The 19,394-nt window shown below is 43.1% G+C and overlaps 1 protein-coding gene and 1 long non-coding RNA gene across 4 annotated transcripts in view; one reads left to right on the forward strand and one right to left on the reverse strand.

Annotated features, from left to right (window-relative positions):
* Positions 1–213: 213 nt before the first annotated feature.
* Positions 214–7,965, reverse strand: LOC119088229. Its single transcript, XR_005091856.1, has 3 exons — positions 7,684–7,965; positions 5,569–6,533; positions 214–2,050 (listed from the first exon to the last, which is right to left on the reverse strand). It is a non-coding gene; the product is annotated as an uncharacterized LOC119088229 (long non-coding RNA).
* Positions 7,966–8,775: 810 nt separating this feature from the next.
* The window catches only part of Slc39a8 (solute carrier family 39 member 8), a 61,719-nt gene continuing 51,100 nt past the window's right edge, over positions 8,776–19,394 (forward strand). Inside the window, exons 1-2 of one of the 3 annotated variants that reach the window (XM_037207132.1) lie at positions 8,776–9,097; positions 9,411–9,856. In XM_037207132.1, coding sequence (XP_037063027.1) covers positions 9,638–9,856 — 219 coding nt within the window. In that variant the 5' untranslated portion in view covers positions 8,776–9,097; positions 9,411–9,637. Of the gene's footprint in view, positions 9,098–9,128; positions 9,857–19,394 lie in introns of those variants that run through there. The other 2 variants (XM_028857430.2, XM_028857437.2) reach the window with 2 other exon arrangements.

A 19,394-nucleotide genomic window follows, 5' to 3' on the forward strand; every position in this document is an offset into this window, starting at 1 on the left:
TAGTGAACACAGAAACTAGGAAGTAGGCAGTGTGGCCTGTGAGGAAGGTGGCATATGCATGTATAAAAGGGAAGTTAGAGTGTATGAAAATGTTTTGAGGGAAAATGAAGGTAAACTGTCACTGGCATGGCAGCCCACAAGTCAGCACACAGGAGGCTGAGGCAGGAGGACTGTGAATTTGAGGCCAACCTGACCTACACAGCAAAACTCTGTCTCAGCATGCACACACACACACACACACACACACACACACTCACACACTCACACACACTCACATACACTCACACTTAAGGGGAGGACATCCTTTTGTGTCCTAAAAATTATGAGTCCAAAATGGGAAGAAAGAGTTTAGAGGAGAACCAAGAATCAGGACAAGCTCTGGAAGCTTGAGAGAATTGTGAATGGGCTTGGAAAGCAGTGGACAAAGAATGCTAGGACATTTTTGTCCATATAGGACAATCCCCAAATCTAATGGTGGGCAGAGCCTAAATTTTAATTAAAAAATAAGTATTGGTAATACTGATATAGACAGAATTAGGAGTAGTTATGGGACAATGACCAATTTTTTATTGCAGAAGCTACTGTGAATGTTGAAGTCTTCTGGAAAGCATCAATTATAGAAAGAAGGGATGCTTGCAGCAAGACACTATACCTTGGGTCTGTGTTCCCCAGTTAAATATGCTGGCTAGACTTAGGAAACTGCTAACACATTCATGTAGTCTCCAGTGTAAAGTCGATGGTAATACTTAAAAAGACTTATTGGAGTCTTGTTTCTGAATATGTCTATGAATTAAGAAGAATAATTGTCTGTGCTCACAAAAATTAGTGCAAGTCACATTTCTTACACGTCTGAACTTCTGTGTTCACTCTTACTGCTAAAAGTATTTGTGACATGGGATAGGGTCTTGTTGTTCAGAAGGAATGTGAAGAGATAACTGCATTACTGTCCACAGATAACTCTGTTTGTAGTGTCATGAACCATTTATTTTCCTCAGCTGGAATCCAGTGTAACATTAAAGAAACATGGTAAATCAAATAATTAGCAATGAATGAGAGTTAGGATCAATCTTTCTTAGAAATGTAATTAGTCATGCCATATAAGGTTAGAGCCAAAAAGTGCAGTTGGCCAGAAGACAAAAATTAGAATTTAAAGATAGTTATTTCAAATACAAATCTAAGCAAGCAAATCCTTTGTAAAGTACAGATGGGTATAGTTACAACGGGCAGATACATTGTTAGTTTGAAGAGTTGGAAAGCACACATGTGAAGGAGTGTCTGGCTGGTGAAGATGCCTGCTTCCTTCCTCTGTTATTGTTTTTTTTCTTTAGGCTACACTGTGCTTTGCATTATTTTAACTTGAGGCACCACATCCCTGTATGTGTTGCATGTAAGTGTTAACATCAGATGCTTAGGACCCAGAAAGAGGAAAATTGAGAACAGAATAAATACTAACACAATCTAGAGACTTCTTCCTTAATGACCTTAATGACAGCTATTTCCTTGTCCTGAAGATCCTTCTCTTTATCCATCCTCATCTTCATCAGATCTTAAGGATGGGCCTTCCCAGTTCCCTGGGACACTAAACATTTGACTTCTATGTACACCCAGTGTGGTGCTTGGTCAACAGGATGAATTGAGGAGCTGAAGTCCCCCTCATGATGCTTTACTTGTGTTGAATGAAGTTGCTGCAGACTGATCGTGGCTGAGTAGGAGCATCGTGACTGTGGAGAAGTGGAATGTTGCAGGCGGAGAGCCCAGTTTACCTTGATCTAGCCCAGTTCTTCAATAGTCATTTGCTTTCAAACCTCTGTATGTGACCTAACATCCTTGTGATTGTTAGGTGACACTCCCGGAGCATGTCTCACACCTTAGCAGACCTCTAGCCTCCTCCAACCTTAAAGGTGATAACAGCAGAGAGTTTCTGAGTCCTGTAGAAACAATTTCCATTCTTTGCTGCAGCTGATGACCTGATGCTTCCACAAAGGTATTTGGTGAATATCCTGATTTATGATCTCTTGTTACATGAATATAAAAGTTCATGTAACCTTTTCTAGAGAGAAACAACAACAACAACAAAAACAAAAAAACAGGTCATCCAGGAAAACTTGAATCTGTTTTCTTGACCACTGTCAATCATTAGCTCATAATAAACTCTTTTCTTTCCTTAAGTAGAGTTATTCTAATTTGACATTGCATTCCATAAAGTTGTCTATGTCTGAGCATAGACAATGATATGTATTTTTTTTAATCTTAAAAACAAAAATTTAAACTACTGTGATATGATTACATTTCCAAGAAGATCAACTTTAACCAAACTTTGGGACCTGATCCTGGAGAGCTCATATGTAGAAAGCATGCCTTCCATGGAGAATTAATCTTACCCACTGTTTAACTTACTCTATTCTCCATCAAAGACTGCGGCCATTCAGGGCTCACAGGATGAAAGGAGTTGGATGCATTTAGGCACTTTTTTTTTTTTTTTAATAAAATGAATCTATGTTATTTTTGTCAACTGTGATAAGAAAGTACACAAGCTACACAGCCTGAGGGTTTCCTGTTTGCTCCTCAGAGAAGTATGGGCAGGTGTAGACATACTGACTGATTCTTAACTTTTCTACCACCTTGGTAACATTTTATTTCTTTAATTATAAGAGTGAGACATAGATGCCGACCCTTTTGTGGTACTGGGGATTAAACCCAAGGCCTTGTGCACACTACGCAAGTGCTCTATCACTGAGCAACATCTGTCTTCATACAGCAGAGGAAATAATGTATAAACCTTTACAGAGGGGCACCTTTCGGAGAAGGTGTAATTCTTTCTCTTCAAACCCCCATCCTCAAGCCAACTCCATAGTAGGACAACATTGTATCCAACTTGGTACATGTTCCCCTAGACCTTTAAGAACATGAATGCAAGTGTACACACTCACAAGTTCACAGAGTTCTTAATATTATCTACACAGCATATTCTCTCTTATTTTTCCATTAATTCATCCAATCTTTTTCTGTGTATATGCACATTTTGCACACACTATAGGCATATTTTAAGACAATTTGTAGATAAAACCCAGAGATTGTGGTGAGATAATGCTAAGTAAACTGGACAAGGGCTATTGGTTTATTGTAAAGAATTAAGAAAAAGGATGAAGAATAGCTAGGGATGCTAGAGGGCAGTATAGTTTCCCCTTTCATTTATTTAATCGAATTGATTCACAATTACATCATGAAGATGTGAACTATCAGACAAACTGAAAGGTCAAATGTACTAAACCCTAAAATATCATACCCGTAGTGTGAGACTATGGATAGAAAATTCCATGTCGTGTCAATTCACTTCATGCACAAATTCAGAACATTGTATAAAAATGACCTGTGTTTTAGGTTTAAATAACAGTAAATTTTGTGTTTAAACTTGGAAATTTCAATTAATCTACATAAATATTTCAAAATCTGAAATATATAAAATATAAAACATTTCTGATGTTAAGCATTTCAGATAAGAAATGCTCAACTGATATTTTAATCTTTGAAGCAAGGATTTTTTTTTTTTTTTTTTTGCCTAAATGTATTAATTTACCAAGTCACTTAACTCTCTTGAACTTGCCTTTACTTGCTGATGGAGTGATCAGAATAGACTTGATATTATCTATGGTCCTATCACTGGTTAATACAATGATTTCCTAGGAAAAAACCTCCCAGAATTTTGTTAGATACAAAGCAGTCTTTGTGCTGAGATATCCTTAGTGTTTCCTCCCTGCTTCCCACGTGAGTTCGCTAGGTCTGTTCCCCAGGTCACATTACACCCTCACTTTCGGAGATTGCCTGCTCTTCTCTGTGCAGCTGGAAAGGGCCTTTTCATACCTTATCACATCTGTTTTTTCCTAGTTATCCAGTGATGAAAATAGGGCAAATATTCTGTTAATCTCTATTTCATAAATCAAGGATTAAGTTCACAGGGCTCTTGCAGAAATCTGATGCCTGCTTGTGTTGTCTCTGGCACTGATGAGTGAGTTGACATGCCTGAATGACCTGCAGTCATTACTGTATCTTATTTGAAAAATTTAGGCTTATATATTTTCACAATAAAGAACTGATTCTTGATACTAAGAAATACGTTTTTATGTAAGCAGGCTGGCCTTGGACTTCTGATGCTCCTGCCTCTGCTCCCGAGTGCTAGGATGACCGGTGTATGCCACTCCCCCTAATGTGAAGACTTAGTTTTTTTTTAGCTGAAGGCAAGCATAAGGAATGCTCTGCTGTATAAGCAGCGTCTTCCATCCCGGGGAAGCTGGAGGCTCCCCTGACTCCTGGATCTTACCTCTGTTCTCCAGGATCTGCAGATAAGAAAGCCCTCACAGCTCTTGGTCTCCTGGGGCTCTAGGGGCTTTTTGGTTCCTGCTTCTTGCAATAGCTATTCACTTCTTGTCTTTGTCAAAGTTTTATTTGTTCTTGAAGCTCAAGGGTTACCTGCCCTGTTAATTATTTGCTTATAGTTATCCATAGACATAGGTGCCTCATCTTTGTTCACAGCAACCCTTCCTTCCTTCCTTCCTTCCTTCCTTCCTTCCTTCCTTCCTTCCTTCCTTCCTTCCTTCCTTCCTTCTTTCTTTTCTTCTTTTCTGGTAGTTCTGGGGACTGAACACAAGCCATTGCTCACACAATGCTCCATTACAACCTTTATAGTCTCCACTGGAGCACACCTTTCCTTTCTTTCTACCTTGAAACTAAGCTTTCTAAAGGTAAAATTTGAAGTATCTTTTTTTTTTTCTTGCTAGCACTGGGAGTGGATACTGTAGTCTCAATGTATGCTGAGCAAGCCTCTCAACCATGAGCTCCATCTCAGGGGGCATCTGGTCACTCTTGTGATTTGAGATAGCGTAGATCATGATACACATTCTGAAAATATGTATTAAATTAGCTTCATTGAAGATTTTTAAGTTAACTTTGGTCATACTTCCAGTGTAATTTGTTGTGGGAATTTCCCCCTTCCTTATTAGTACTCAATGTTTTACTTTTTAGAATTGAAACACTCATAAAATTATATATGGGCAATGAAAACCTTTCTTCTTCTATGGAACTATGTGAAATGCTGATCCCCTGCCTCAGCACCTGGGATGATTTAATATAGATTTCTTCCATTATTTGAACATGCTCATTTCTAGGATTTCAAGCACAAGAAGGTATTCCAGGTTCATCTTTTAAACTGTTGCCTTCATAGCCTGAAAATCATCATCCATTTCCACAAGTAGCCCTGGTTCCATAGAGAGGAGAAAAGTACTTAGAAGTCAAGCTTGGTGCTTTAGCTGTGCTCACTGATATTCCAGGCCCTCTCAGTGGATAAGGCAGGAGCTAATTGCAGTGATTCCTCTATCTGCCTGTTTCAATACTAGAAACTAACAGTTAACACTGATATCTCAATTCTAGCCGCAAACTACTAATTCAGTCTAATTCCTGCCCTGCCCCCATATTTGCAAGTACCTTTTGGACAGTGCGTGTATCAGCAGATGACATACAACATAGTCATACTTGTTTGATTCACAGATTTGCTTATATAAGGCTCATACTTACCATTCTGATTGTCTCTCTCTCCCAGACCCATGGATTTTTTCTCCATTATGTTTGGGCTCTGCAGGCCATGCCAGGCCACTGCTTCTTTTGGATACACCCTTCTCTTCCAGGTGGGCTCTGGCAAAGCATACTGAGAAGGATGCTTCCTGAATCATCTTTGAACTCCAATGGCCTGCCTGTGTGCATGCATATAGCTTTGACTCATTAGGGATACATTTTCTGACTTCGTCTGTTTCTTCCCCTCCAACACATTCACGACCTTGTTTAGTCTCTACTTTCCTATGAAGATCCTTCCGGCCCTCCAGGCCCTTCTCCCTTAGTCAAGCTCCACTGTGTCACTACGATCTTCTCGGCGTTGATGCTGTTTATTGATACTCCTTGCGGGGAAAGGTAGGCAAGTAAATGGGAGGGAAGAGGAAGCAAGTAAACGGGAAGTACTTTCCTTAAAAGCAGTAGTTCTCAACCTGTGGGTCGAGACCCTTTGGCAAACCCCTATCTCTAAAAATACTTACATTGTGATTCATAACAGTAGCAAAATTACAGTTATGAAGTAGCAATGGCAATAATTTTATGGTTGGGGGTCACCACAACACGAGGAACTGGATTACAGGGTCACAGCATTAGGAAGGCTGAGAACCCACTGCTTTAGAGTCCTTAGTGTTTCCACTAGGACAGAGAGACACACAGTTCAAAAATGTAAATTTGCTCCATATTTGCTACAGTAGCAAAGGATTTGGGTTGAGAAAATCTTGAAGTTTTAAGAAAAAGTGGTCTGGGGATGCAGCTCAACAGGTAGAGTGCCGCCCAGGTTGAGACTTAGGCTGGAGTTCCACCACCAACAGGAGCATAGCGCAGGCCTGAAATCCAGCACGTGGGAGGTAGGGATGGGGAATCAGAATTTGAAGGTTGTTTCCAGCGACATACATCGTGAGCTTGAGGCCAATCTGGCCTATATGGGACCATGTCTTAAAAAACAAAAACAAACAAAAACCCCTGTAAAAATTGAAATCAGCAGTCTTTTCAATTGCAGAATTAAATTCTTAATTCTAAGTGTTTTCATGTTCTCCATGACTTTCAAATTAGATACTTAGAAACAAAAAGTCTGGATGGATTCTCAACTTGGTAAATTATCTTGTTTCTAGGTGAGAAAATTGAATAGAAGAATCCTGTGTTTGTCAAGTGACTTTCTACATGATTGAGTCCGAAACAGGAAGGACATATTTCAAACCCTCTAACCAATATTCATGGCATACAAATCTTGTTTTTATAATTTAAAACTATTTGAACTTCGAAGTACATCTCTAAAGACAGTATATATTTTGTGTATTGTACCTTATGTTTTAAACTTTTCATTATTAGTTATATTACTGATAAATGCCACATTTTGGGAACTGAACAGAATCTGAGTAGATCTATGATGATTATAATTTATTAAGGTAGAAGACTAGAAATTAGCCCTAATTATCTGTTAACTTGCAATTTTACAATTATTGTCTCTTAATCACATATTTGCATTGTACGAACTGTACTTAAGTTTTCAAGCAGCTTATTATTTATTTTATTATTTTATAGGGTTTGATTGGCTGGCAAATATGTGCATAGACATCAGTGACTGTCAAATAAATTATACTAAAAAAATCACAATGTAATGTTTATATTATTGACAATTCATTCATTGCACTTGGCCCCTAACCCAATACCTCAGCACACCATTGTATCCACCAACTTAGTTGTGGATATGCTGGAAAGAAAAGAGCAGCTTATGGGATGGAGGCCAGCCTTTTAAAACGTCCATGCATGTGCAGATGCCACTTGTTAATCACCAAAGCAAAAAGGAGAAACATAGGACACGGTCCATTTAAAACTCCAATAAAAAGCTTAAAGAGACTTGTCAGCTGGGTCACATAAGAGCGCCTGTGTGTGCTCATCAACTTACTTTTGGCCCTTAGGTGAGAAATTTGCCCTTCGAGCATCAGTGCTCTTCTATAAATTAATACCAACAAATGGATAGATTTTTTCTTTTCTTTTCAATTGGAAAGAATCCACCCTCAAGATCATTCAGTCCACTGCCTTTCAAGGCAGGGCTTTTTGTGTCATGTGCAGATGAGTGCTCACCTGGGATCTGTTGCTCTGAATTGCTTCCAGTCATGAAGAAATTATTCTCCACATCAATGCTGGGTGCACTTAGGCAGAAAACTTCCTCCTGGCAACTGCCCTGGTACAAATGCCCCATGCCCCCCGCTGTGAGACAGCGTATAACCCCACCTTCTTTCTCAGGACAGTCCTTCAGCTGTTCTCACCTAGGCACCCATCTTCCTGGAATTTTTCCTCCTCTTCCCCACCCCCCATACTCACACACACTCTCTCTCTTCCTTTCTCTCTCTCTCTGAGCGTGTATGATTGAGAAAGAGAGAGAGAGAGAGAGAGAGAGAGAGAGAGAGAGAGAGAGAGAGAGAAGAGAGAGAGAGAGAGAGAGAGAGAGAGGAGGAGGGGCGAGAGCGCCAAATTTCTTATGAGTAATAGTTTCTTTTTCCTCCCACCTCCTTGTTCTTCGGTTAGCTGTGGGTCTGTTTTTGAACTTGCTGTTCTTTGGAGGGTAAGAACACCCACCCTGAGAGGCATGAACAGCACTTTGAATTCTTTTTTAGCCATCCGACCGCCAAGCTGGTTTCACTTTATTTCTGGATCGTTTCATCCACCGGATACCACCTTTGTCCCCAAACACCACATTCACTTTACACAAACTTGTTGACCTCACACCCAAGTCAGCTTTTCTTGAACCTTCATCTGAACAAATAAACATTCCTTGTGATCTGCGGATATCCCGAGCGGCGTCAGGAAGGGACCGCAAGGACCGTGCTGGCTCAGCTAGCCCACCAACATGCGACTGATTTAGTTTCCTCTTTCTCCTCTGATTTTAAGAAGTGAGGCAAAAAGCCAATTCCTGTTAATTTCTCAGACAATGCAAGGGGTCTAGACTCCGTTCCAGGAAGCTGATTCCTTGGAGGTAACAAAAAAGTGGGACCGGACACCAGAAAGGGGGCTAGGGACCCCATCCTGGAGGCAGGCTCCAGGGAGGGAGCAGGCACCCCAGCGGCTGGGTTGGCAGACCCAGTGGTAAGCGCCTGGGCTCTGCGCCGCAGTGTGGACACACTTGGGAGCTCAGCCTAGGGGAGTGTGACACCACGTGCCACAGAGGCGGGGACAGCACTCTCCCTCCCCCTCTTATCTCTAAAGGGTGCAGGGCAGGATCCCAGAGTTTCCCCGAGATAGAGGGGCGATACAGAGAGCGAGGGAGAGAGAGAGAGAGAGAGAGAGAGAGAGAGAGAGAGAGAGAGAGAGAGAGAGAGAGAGAGAGAGAGAGAGAGAGAAAGAGAAAGATATTTTGAACCTCAGAGACCGACATAGACCGAGAGGTGAGAGGTTACTGTCTCCTTCCTATCAGCTTGCCAAATCCACAGCCAGTAGAGGGTCCTGCCCAGATGAGAACCCGGGGATCTTGAAGGCGAGTTTCTCTGCAGCTCCCTGGGTGGGTAACAGTCCCTACCCTTCCACGTCTGCCGCGCCAAAATACAGCCTCAAGACAGGAAGAGGAGTTGGGGTTGCACAGTCAGAGAGGATTTAGTTCCCCGAAGTGTGGCGCGGTCGGGGCTTTATATCCGGGACAAGCCAGAGAGTCACCGCACTGTAAGCAAATCCTGGGGCCTCAGCAAACCCAGCTCCGGGCAGCTGGCCCCACGCCCGGCTTGGAGTTCGAGACTCTGGCCACGCTGTGCTCCGGCCCGGCAGGCTGCTGACCCTGTGGCCTTTATCTCTGTCCCCCTTTGTTCCTTTTATCTCAGGCTCCGCAGGAGGCCTGGAGGGGCCACGCTGCCTATCGCCTCCTGGCTGTGCTAGCTCTTCAATGCCCTGAAGGTCTGGAGCTGCAGAGGACCCGGGGCACCGAGTGTCTTGCTAACTGGGCCAGGCAGTGACGCGAGACCGTCGGCCCTCCCACTCCAAGGGCACTGACATCAGGGCACCCACGCGGGTCCCTGCATCCGCCGGCTCCGGTGCTGTGCGCTCCACGATGACTCCCGGCCGGGCAGTGGCCGGGCTGCTGCTGCTGGCGGCCACCGGCCTGGGACACCCCGCGGAGGGACCGGAGCTCGCCTTCAGTGAGGACGTGTTAAGAGTGTTCGGTGCCAACCAGAGTCTGTCGGCGGAGCAGCTGGGGCGCCTGCTGGAGCGGCTGGGGGCTGCACCCCACCAGGGAGCGCTGGAGCTGGGGCAGCTGCACTTCAACCAGGTAATGGGCGGCCGGTGGTCCACGGTTTCCACAGATTTCCATCCCCAGAGCAGCCTTTTCTAGGAGGGAGAAGCGCCCGAAAAAGGATTTTCTAAGTTTTTTAAGTTTGAGGTGGTAACTGATGAGTGGCACTTGATTCTCACTGTTGATCCACCAGGACTCAGGGATCAGTTGTAGGGCTCTGGCAGCCAGAATGATTAACTGAGCCATCAGAGGCTTGTTGGTCTATAGAAAAATTAATAGAAAGGTTTATGAAGTAGTTGAGGGAGGGAAGCCACCCAAAGACATGCGTTTTAGAAAAGAATGGTGCTTTTCAATCTTGCGGAAAGAGCCATTTACTTAACTTACGCAGTCAGCAGAAGGAACCTGTCACATGCGGTCCTTATCAGCTTCAGGGTGAGTGACCACTCCCACTTGAAAAGCGCTTTTGTGAATATTGCCTAAGGCTATTGCAGCTGAAATGGCACAGTGTACAGATGGGGAAACTGAGGACACCTTAAACTCAGATCACACAGTGGTTGGTGATTCAGTTGGTGGCAGGCTGGGATTGGAGTTAATCTCTAGTCATCGACATGCCATATAAAGGGTTTATTTCTAGAATTCATTCAAAATAATAAAACACGTTTCTCAGCCTTAGATTTGAGGGCAAGCTTGAACTTTAGAGGGTAATTAAAAGTCACACTTGTTCACAGGGCTGGGGCTGGGGCTATGAGTTCTCTTCCCCAGCACTGCAAGCCACCACGGGAGGGGGCAGTTAAATCAATGCTTCATTCTCCAGTTCCTGCTTACCGACTCAATGTTAAAGAGCAGATGTAGCAGTTCATATATCCTCTATCACTTTGGGGCAGTGGTGGGTTGGCTAGGAAAGCTTCTAATGGCTAAGATATTTGGGGAAATTCTACGTTCCACAAACTCTGCTTTTGGAAACATGGCATTTTCCAACAAGTGTGATTTTTGATTATAACTAAGGAAATTTTACTCAGATAAATTCCTTGACATTCATCAGTACTACAGTTAGATTGGCTCCTCCCTCCCTCCCTCCCTCCCTCCCTCCCTCCCTCTCCCTTCTTCTTTCCTTCCTTGGGATTCGAATTAGACATATTATGTCTTGCATGCGAGTCAAGCACTCTGCTGCTGGCTATAACCCAGCTCCGTGATTTTGTCTCTGTTAGTAATGCTTTTCACCAGTTAAAATGTGTGCAATTCAAGATGCAGCGGTGTCTGATGTCATGAACTTGGTCTTTCTTTGATCTAGAAGGATTTTGTGATGCCCTTGTGCATAGTTTTTAAATATAAACAGTCTCTAGTTCCATTTCTTGCATGTTTTTATATTTGATTCAATGTTTGAAAAATCACATGTTGCAAAGACTGAAATGTCCACACATTTTAATGACATATTTTGAAAATAAAGCAAATACCATTGTAGGTATTTTCTGGGCTACTTACTCTGTCTTCTTTTAAAGGAAAAAAAAAAATAGCTGAGCTGACTAGTTTCTAGGTAGGTGTGGCCATTTGCTTGGAATGAAGTTTACGGACGAGGCTTGAACTGTATCTCTAGCTCACATACTGTGCTGACTTAAAGGATAGCCTTATCTGGCAGTGTCTGGAGGTGAATTTTGAAGGGGCCAAAGACCCCAAGCTACCCTTGCAAAGATAGTAGAGGGTATGCCTAAACATTTTAGGAAAATTGCTTAAATTTACTGGTAATACAATTCTCGGTTTATAAGCTGGTGGGGTGTCTGTCTCAGGAGGTAAATTATATGTTGATGGCTTTATTCTCTTTCTCAAGTTTGCATGTGCACTCTCATCACGAGCATCAAAAAGAGACAGGAAGAAGCCCATAATTAGCTTGGAAACAGAGAGAAGCCAAGAAAAACTCCCGCACTAATCAGGCTTAACAAACATCTATTTGCAGTTCTGTGAAGTCTCAATGAAAACAGCAATCACTGGTGAAATGATGGCAATGCTTATCTAGAAGAATCCATTAATTCACTGGTAATTGATAGCTAGACTTGCCAAGGCACTCAGATGTGCCCCAGCATAAAACCATCAAATTCGAAATGAAACTTAGGACCTTTAATGTCTTCATACTCAAAAGAATAAACTTCACTTCCCTGTCCACCGCAGAGTGGAACAATGCGAAGTCTCTTGCGAGAAATTTAATTATCTGACTTTGAAAGAGTCTGAGAATGTAGAAGCTTTCCAGGGACCAAAATTTACTTCATCTTCTACAAGGTCTGTCAACAAAATTGTACTTTTGGGTGAGAGCTTTGATAGCAGTTGAATCAGCTTCTCTCAGGTAATGGACTATTGGACGTGGCAGGTTTGTTTGATGAACTTGGAATTTTTTTGGGGGGCGCGTGTGTGTGGGGTAATCACAGGTACCATTACTTTGCTGCTTTGAGAAACAGAAGCAACTTGCATTCACAGTGAAGACAGTAAAACAATTCAGTTTACCATTTTGCTTTTTAATGGCTACTGAGGGTAAAAAGAGTTAGGTAGAGCAACCCAAACTGTTTGGAGAAAGAGGGCCTTGGTAGTCAAATGGCTCTGGAATGTCCCTTGACTGACATAGAGACTGATTTGTCCCAGGAAATGTTTATAATACACAAGAAAGGCCCTGAGGTCAGACTATCTAGGAATGATGGATCTCCCTTCTGTTTGTTTCCATTCTTTCCCTTCTTTCTTTTTCCTTTATTTCCTCTTCTCAGGAACCTTATTGCCACATTCTCTCATGTGGACACTAGTTAAACAGCTGGACAAAAGGGAAAAGCTCGTTTTCTAGATCATCATGCTAACCTCCAGGAACACTTCCAAACATTCCTGAAGTTCTGGAGTAGATGGTAGGTGGCACTGTGACCTTTGTTCCACACTGTCCCTCTCCCTGACACGTGGGCTTCAGTTCCCCAGCTCTTTTGCCGTGTATCTTCCAGCTGTCTCCTGTATCAGATACTTCTCTCTCACGTTCCTGTTATCATCAGGTTGCTGATTCTTAGGTAGGGTGTCTTTTAGACTATTTGAATTTATAAACAACCTTCTGATTGAATTTATGAACAATCTTCCTAAAGCAACATGGCATTCTTTCTTTGAATAACCCTCCATAAACCCTTTTTCACTAATGAAATTCAAATCCTGAGCCTGGCCTTTGAGGTCCTGCTCCCCTTGTTCCAACCTTCCTCTCTAGACATGGCACCCACTGAACTGGGAATTTCTGTGTGTCTTCACGCAATATCTTTCCTGGAGCCTTCTACCTCCAACTAGAAAGACATGCATGCTTTCCCTTGAGTTCTCCAATCAAAATAAACATCTTAGAAAAGCCTAGTTAATCTTACCCTAAAATCATGTAATCCACAATTTCTCTATTATCTGAATTCTTGCAAGATTTTTATTATGCTACTACTGTCTGTTACCTATACATGAGTTCAACAGACACCTCTACTGACTTCTATAAACGACAGTGCTCATTTTATTTTATTTTTGCAATTTCAGAATACTTTTCTTTCTTTCTTTTTTTTCCCACTTTTCTTAAGAAATTTTCGCCGGGCGGTGGTGGCGCACACCTTTAATCCCAGCACTCGGGAGACAGAGCCAGGTGGATCTCTGTGAGTTCGAGGCCAGCCTGGGCTACCAAGTGAGTCCCAGGAAAGGCGCAAAGCTACACAGAGAAACCCTGTCTCGAAAAAAAAAAAAAAAAAAAAAAAAAAGAAATTTTCTACTCACTCTACATAACACCCACAGATCCCACCTCCTCCCTACTTCCACCCCCCAGCCCTCCCTCCCAAGCCACCCCACATCCCCACATCCTCCAAATCAAGGTCTCCCATGGGGAGTCAGCAGAGCCCGGCACACTGAGCCTAGGTAGATCCAAGCCTCTTCCCACTGCACCAAGGCTGTGCAGGCCATCACACCACAGGCACCGGATTCCCAAAAACCTGCTCATGCACCAGGGACGGATCCTGATCCCCCTGCCTGGGTCCCGCACAAACAGGCAGTGCTCATTTTAAATACACAGTTTATTATATCACTCCTCTAAGCAATTCTATCCCTTTAAAATAAACTATAAATACATTATTATTATTATTGTTATTTTTATTATCATTATTATTATTTTGAAGTGCTGGTAGTGGAACCCAGGGACACTTAGGAGCTAGGTTAATGTTCTATTGGTTGGCTATTTATAGTCCCTAAACTTCCAGTGCTTTAAGATGGCTGAAAAGCCTTTTTGTGTTGGGTCTCTGTATGTCTTTCAAGCACTCTTTTGGTACCATATATGCTCACTTAGGTTAAGGTATCTGTTTAGGCATCACATTCTGGCCAAGGGTTTAGGAGGAATTCCTTTCTCCTATGTGGCTCTGCATTAGTTGATGCAATTGCTACCATCTTAGGGGTCTTGATGGGGTTTGTTTTCTCTGACAGTTAAAAGAATTAAAAGTCAGAAAAAAAATCTTGAGCACAACAGGTAGCAGCATGGAAAAGTCTCAGCCATAGCATGCAGAATCAGCCAGTAGAGAAAGACTTTGCTTAGGGTTGAGGGAACACACACACTACAGTAAGGGGCGCACAGAGAGAAAGGCACTCTGCCAAGTGGGGTGGGCTGGGGGTGGGATGGGGAGTGCGGGAGGGGACTTGGGAGCCCCCAATCCGGCCTTTCTTTGAGGGGGGCAGCTTAAAGTTTTTGAGGGGAGGTAGTTCAAGTTCATTGAGGGGTAGTCCTCTCCTAATTTAGGGGTTGGTCACTTTGAACAAAGACAGGGAATCGGATAAAACCACAACGTATTGTCATACTGGTCCCCAGGCAGGGAGCCCTGAACAACCAGGCCTTTGTCTCAGGTCAGGAGTATCAGGAAAAAACTATAATTTCATCATTTTTATTACCTATTTGTGACCTGTCTTTCTATATGTCAACCTATCAGGGATCTGTCTAACTCCTAGACCTTCGCAATCATAGTACAATGTATATATAATTTTATTTGTGTTGTCATACTTTTCTGTTTACATGACTGTGTCCCACACCAATGCTTCTCTCCAGTAATGATTTAAACAGGTGGATGGGAATGACCTGCTCATTCCTTCAGGGGTTGATATAGTACCTGGTTCATACCCTGTATGCATTAGACATTTTGTTTGGAATTCTGGAGTCTCAAACTCTTGAGGCTCCTGCCTCACCCTTTCAAGAGTTGAAATTAGAGGAGTTGCTCCACCTTGCCCTGATTTCATTAGAATTGTTTGAATTAATGAGTGAAGGTTGTTAAGATGGATAGAAATCTGGATTTTCATATTTAAAGTTCATTGCAGTGGTAGAACACCTGTACAAATGATTGTAATGCATGCTTGAATGACATGTCTGTTTAGAGAATACAAACATAAACGAGGCAGGATCGGACCTGCATTTCCAAAAGTTAGTGTGAGAGCATGGAATGTAGGGAATGGGTGAAGGTGGGGATTGAGGAGGCAGCTGCAGTGGGTTTTACAAAATGTCACAGCCATTTCAATCTGGAGACAGCAGAAGGCAATATAAAGGCTCTCCTCCCAGAGAGTATACAAAAGCCCCCCCCCCAAGTATGCATCTTCTTCAACTCTATTTATTTATTTGATAAGCATGCTATCACTGAACTATGTCCCTATTCTGCCTCTGCAGTCTTTTGCCTGGAATGGTCATTTAATGATTATGTCTTTCCCTTTTGTTCTCTCTGGTCCTATGAAGCTAGGGGTCTCTAGAAGTGGAAAGATAATTCCTTACTCATGTTAATGGATGGCCAGGGTAGCAGTGTATAACAAAAAAGGTGTGTTGGTCACATTGCATCATTATTGTATGTATTGCTAATTGTCATCTGTTGTGTATTTTTTCCTGAGGTAAAGGCAATGATAGACATAGTGTTGCGGGGCATTCTAGGAAGCATTAACGATGGGTGGACATGTTCTTTTCTTCTTTGGCCTTTTTGTGTGGGGGTATGATAGGAATACATCTGGTAGGAATGCCTTCCAACCTGCTGGTTCTCCTGAGACCCCAGGGGTGTGATGTAGTAAGGAGATGCCTGGTTCCTTGTTAAGTCCCCTAGATGAGGACTCCCTGCTGCCTCACTCCATCCCTCACGCAGGTGACAGTGCACGACCTGTTGTGATTGCAGGCTTTGGTGAAAAGGGGGACCTGTATGACTCATTCATCTGACTGTGATGTCTTTTTTTTTTGTTTGTTTGTTTTTTTGTTTTTTGTTTTTTGAGACAGGGTTTCTCTGTGTAGCTTTGCACCTTTCCTGGGACTCACTTGGTAGCCCAGGCTGGCCTTGAACTCACAGAGATCCGCCTGGCTCTGCCTCCCGAGTGCTGGGATTAAGGGCATGCGCCACCACCGCCCGGCTGACTGTGATGTCAAGAGCTTCCTTTGCCTTGACACCAGGTATGAGTGGGATCCACTTATGAAGGAGGATGTTTTTCATTCTCTCCATATATAACTCCCAAGTACATGTCTGTATCCACTCCCCCATGAGTCATGTGGACCCTTTTTTTTTTTTTTTTTTTTTTTTTGGTTTTTCGAGACAGGGTTTCTCTGGGTAGTTGTGCGCCTTTCCTGGAGCTCACTTGGTAGCCCAGGCTGGCCTCGAACTCACAGAGATCCGCCTGGCTCTGCCTCCCGAGTGCTGGGATTAAAGGCGTGCGCCACCACCGCCCGGCTGGACCCTTTTGTATAACATGCAGGTAATTATAGTAGGGGTTTCTAATATTTCATTATGCTATATAACCCTTCTAACTATTTTATTCATAATATTACATCTTATTGTCAAAACAGTCCTATATTAAGGGCACCATGATTTATCTTACATATCAGAAGAATACGGCACAGAGAGGCTAAATGCCTGGACTAATGTCATAAGTGGTGGGATCCCTGACAACCTTACACATTTTGCTGTGGTGCATATATTTTTGTTATAGTCTAAGAAAACATTTTATGTAGGTAGATAAGCCATCACCTCATACTTTGAACTGTGGCCAGAAGTTACTAACCATAGGTTACTTATCTGGCCCCATTGCTTAGTCACATGAAAGGGACACTCATAGGGCTACAAAGGACCCAGGAAAGATGACTGGTCCTTGTTGAGAGAGAGAGAGAGAGAGAGAGAGAGAGAGAGAGAGAGAGAGAGAGAGAGAGAGAGAACCCTTGTGTTTGTGTGCATGTGTGCGTGCCTGTGTGTGTGCACATGTGTGTATGTGGATGTGTGTGCCTGTGTGTGTGCACATGTGTGTATGTGCATGTGTGTGTGTGCCTGTGTGTGCGCACATGTGTGTGTGTATGTGTGTGTGCCTGTGTGTGCGCACATATGTGTATGTGCATGTGTGCGCACACATAGCAGCCAACGGACAACCTCAGCTGTCATTCCTTAGGTTGTTTTCTCCCCATCTTATTTTTGAGACAGGTTCTCTTCTCACTGGCCTGGAACCTGCCAAGGAGGGTAGACTGGCTAGCCTACCAGCCAATGGATTTGTTTGTCTTTATCCTTCAGCTCTGTGATTATAAGTGTGCCACTGTGCCTGGCTTTTTTAAAAAACATGAATTCTGGAATTAAACTTAGGTCCTTATGTCCTGCACAGCTGTCTCCTCAATGCCTCAGAGCCCCTTTTATGCAATTAGAAAAGAAGATGGGAAGGTGTGAAGTCAGAGGGTGAGACAAAGCTGCAGGTCTTGGGCTGGAGATGGATGGGTGAGCAGGTCCCAGCACTTGCTGCCAAGGCTAATGACCTGAGTCTGATCCTCAGGACCCACAGAGTGGAAGGAGAGAACTGATGCCTGCAAATTGTCCTCTGATTTCCACAGGAGTGTCATGGCTTGCATGTGCATGCACTGAGTGTTAACGAAAAGAAAAACTGCAGCTTATACCAGACATACATTGGGGGCTGTGGAAAAGGACGGTGTCTTCGCTATTCTTCATGTTTGCTAATGAAAAAATGGGAAGGTTAGGTTGAGAGCAGATGACCTCAACTTGTGTGCACACACACTAAGCAAACAAATGGTGTAACTAGGAAAGCCACAGTGCTTAAATAATCACCAGAGTGAGCATGCAAGTCATATCACAAGGTCGCACACCCATGGCTCCCGGTCTACTAGACAGCATGGACTCCTGATTTTTTTTTTTTTTGGTTTTTTCGAGACAGGGTTTCTCTGTGTAACTTTGCGCCTTTCCTGGAGCTCACTTGGTAGCCCAGGCTGGCCTCGAACTCACAGAGATCCGCCTGCCTCTGCCTCCCGAGTGCTGGGATTAAAGGCGTGGACTCCCGATATAGAAGAAGGAGGTATCCTTTTAGTTAGGAATGACTTTGGAAGAGTCACAACTCAGTCAATTCCGCTTATCTGCTTTGGTTTTAAAAATACATATTCATGGAGCATCTACTTATGCCAGTTTTGTCTATACTTTTATTAACATGTTGGATTTCCCAGAGAGTTACCCATTCCCTTTCATGGGATGAAATTTCCATTAATTCTAAAGATTTTTTTTCCACCCTCAGAGACGACACTTTGAGCAGTGGCTGTTCCTTCTTCTACAGCTACTCTCGAATATGAAAGAAATACCTGCACATTGTAGAATGGTTCTGCCCCAAACCCCTTCTGGCAAATGCAAGTGGACATCTTCCTTTATACAGTCCTTGACTGCATCCTGCCAGGGGACATGGCTGTGCATAGGCCTTGGGGAATGAGTTGCAGCAAGGACGGAGAACAGGTGACCAGAGCATGTCCCCAGAACCACTAGCTCCAATATAACGCGCATTGGCATGAGGACAGTCTAAGTTCTTAGTTATCAGGACAGGGAGAACGAAGCCCTCCTTGACCAGCTGTGCTTTCTCTTGGGCTGTTGCAAGTAGAGTAGGTGAATGAAAGGTTTGTGGTAGGTAGACTTTCCATGCTTCATGCTGTATTCGTGTTTCCTGGTTCTTCCCATCATAAGGGACAGTGACAGGCAGGGGTGTAATTTCCCCATTATGAAACCCATTGCTTTTCAACCATGACTACGGTTTTAGTGTGCTTTCTTTAAATTTAACACGCTTTGGAATCCCACATCATTAATTAGTTTTGGTGGTAACAGGAATTACCTGTTGAGAACATAATAATGGGGACATAAATAGGAATGGAAAATAAGGCCTGAAGTAGAGAAGGATTGATAAGTGCTTCATACAGCAAAGAAAACTGACCCCAGGGAAGGTAACGCTGCGGCTGGTTGCTGGAATTTGTGAGTTAATTGTATGCAGAGCAGTGTTCCTGAAGGGATGTACATATTACCAAGTGTGAAAAGTTAATCTTTGGGTAATTTATTTATTTAAAAAATCTGGGAACCCTAGACTATCGTAGACAATGCCATTGTCAGAGACCTTCCCATGTTCAGCTCACCTAATGGTGGAGTCTCGTTTGTAACTGACACCAATCAATTTATCCTCGGACTATTTCCCACTTGTCTGTTTCTGTAGCCAAGTGTGTTTTCTGAATCTTGAGATTTATAAAGAAATGAAACTATCATCGAGTTACCTTTGTGATGCTGGGACTGGAGAGCAT

This window comes from Peromyscus leucopus, chromosome 6 (assembly GCF_004664715.2).
Source record: "Peromyscus leucopus breed LL Stock chromosome 6, UCI_PerLeu_2.1, whole genome shotgun sequence".
Lineage (NCBI taxonomy): Eukaryota > Metazoa > Chordata > Mammalia > Rodentia > Cricetidae > Peromyscus > Peromyscus leucopus.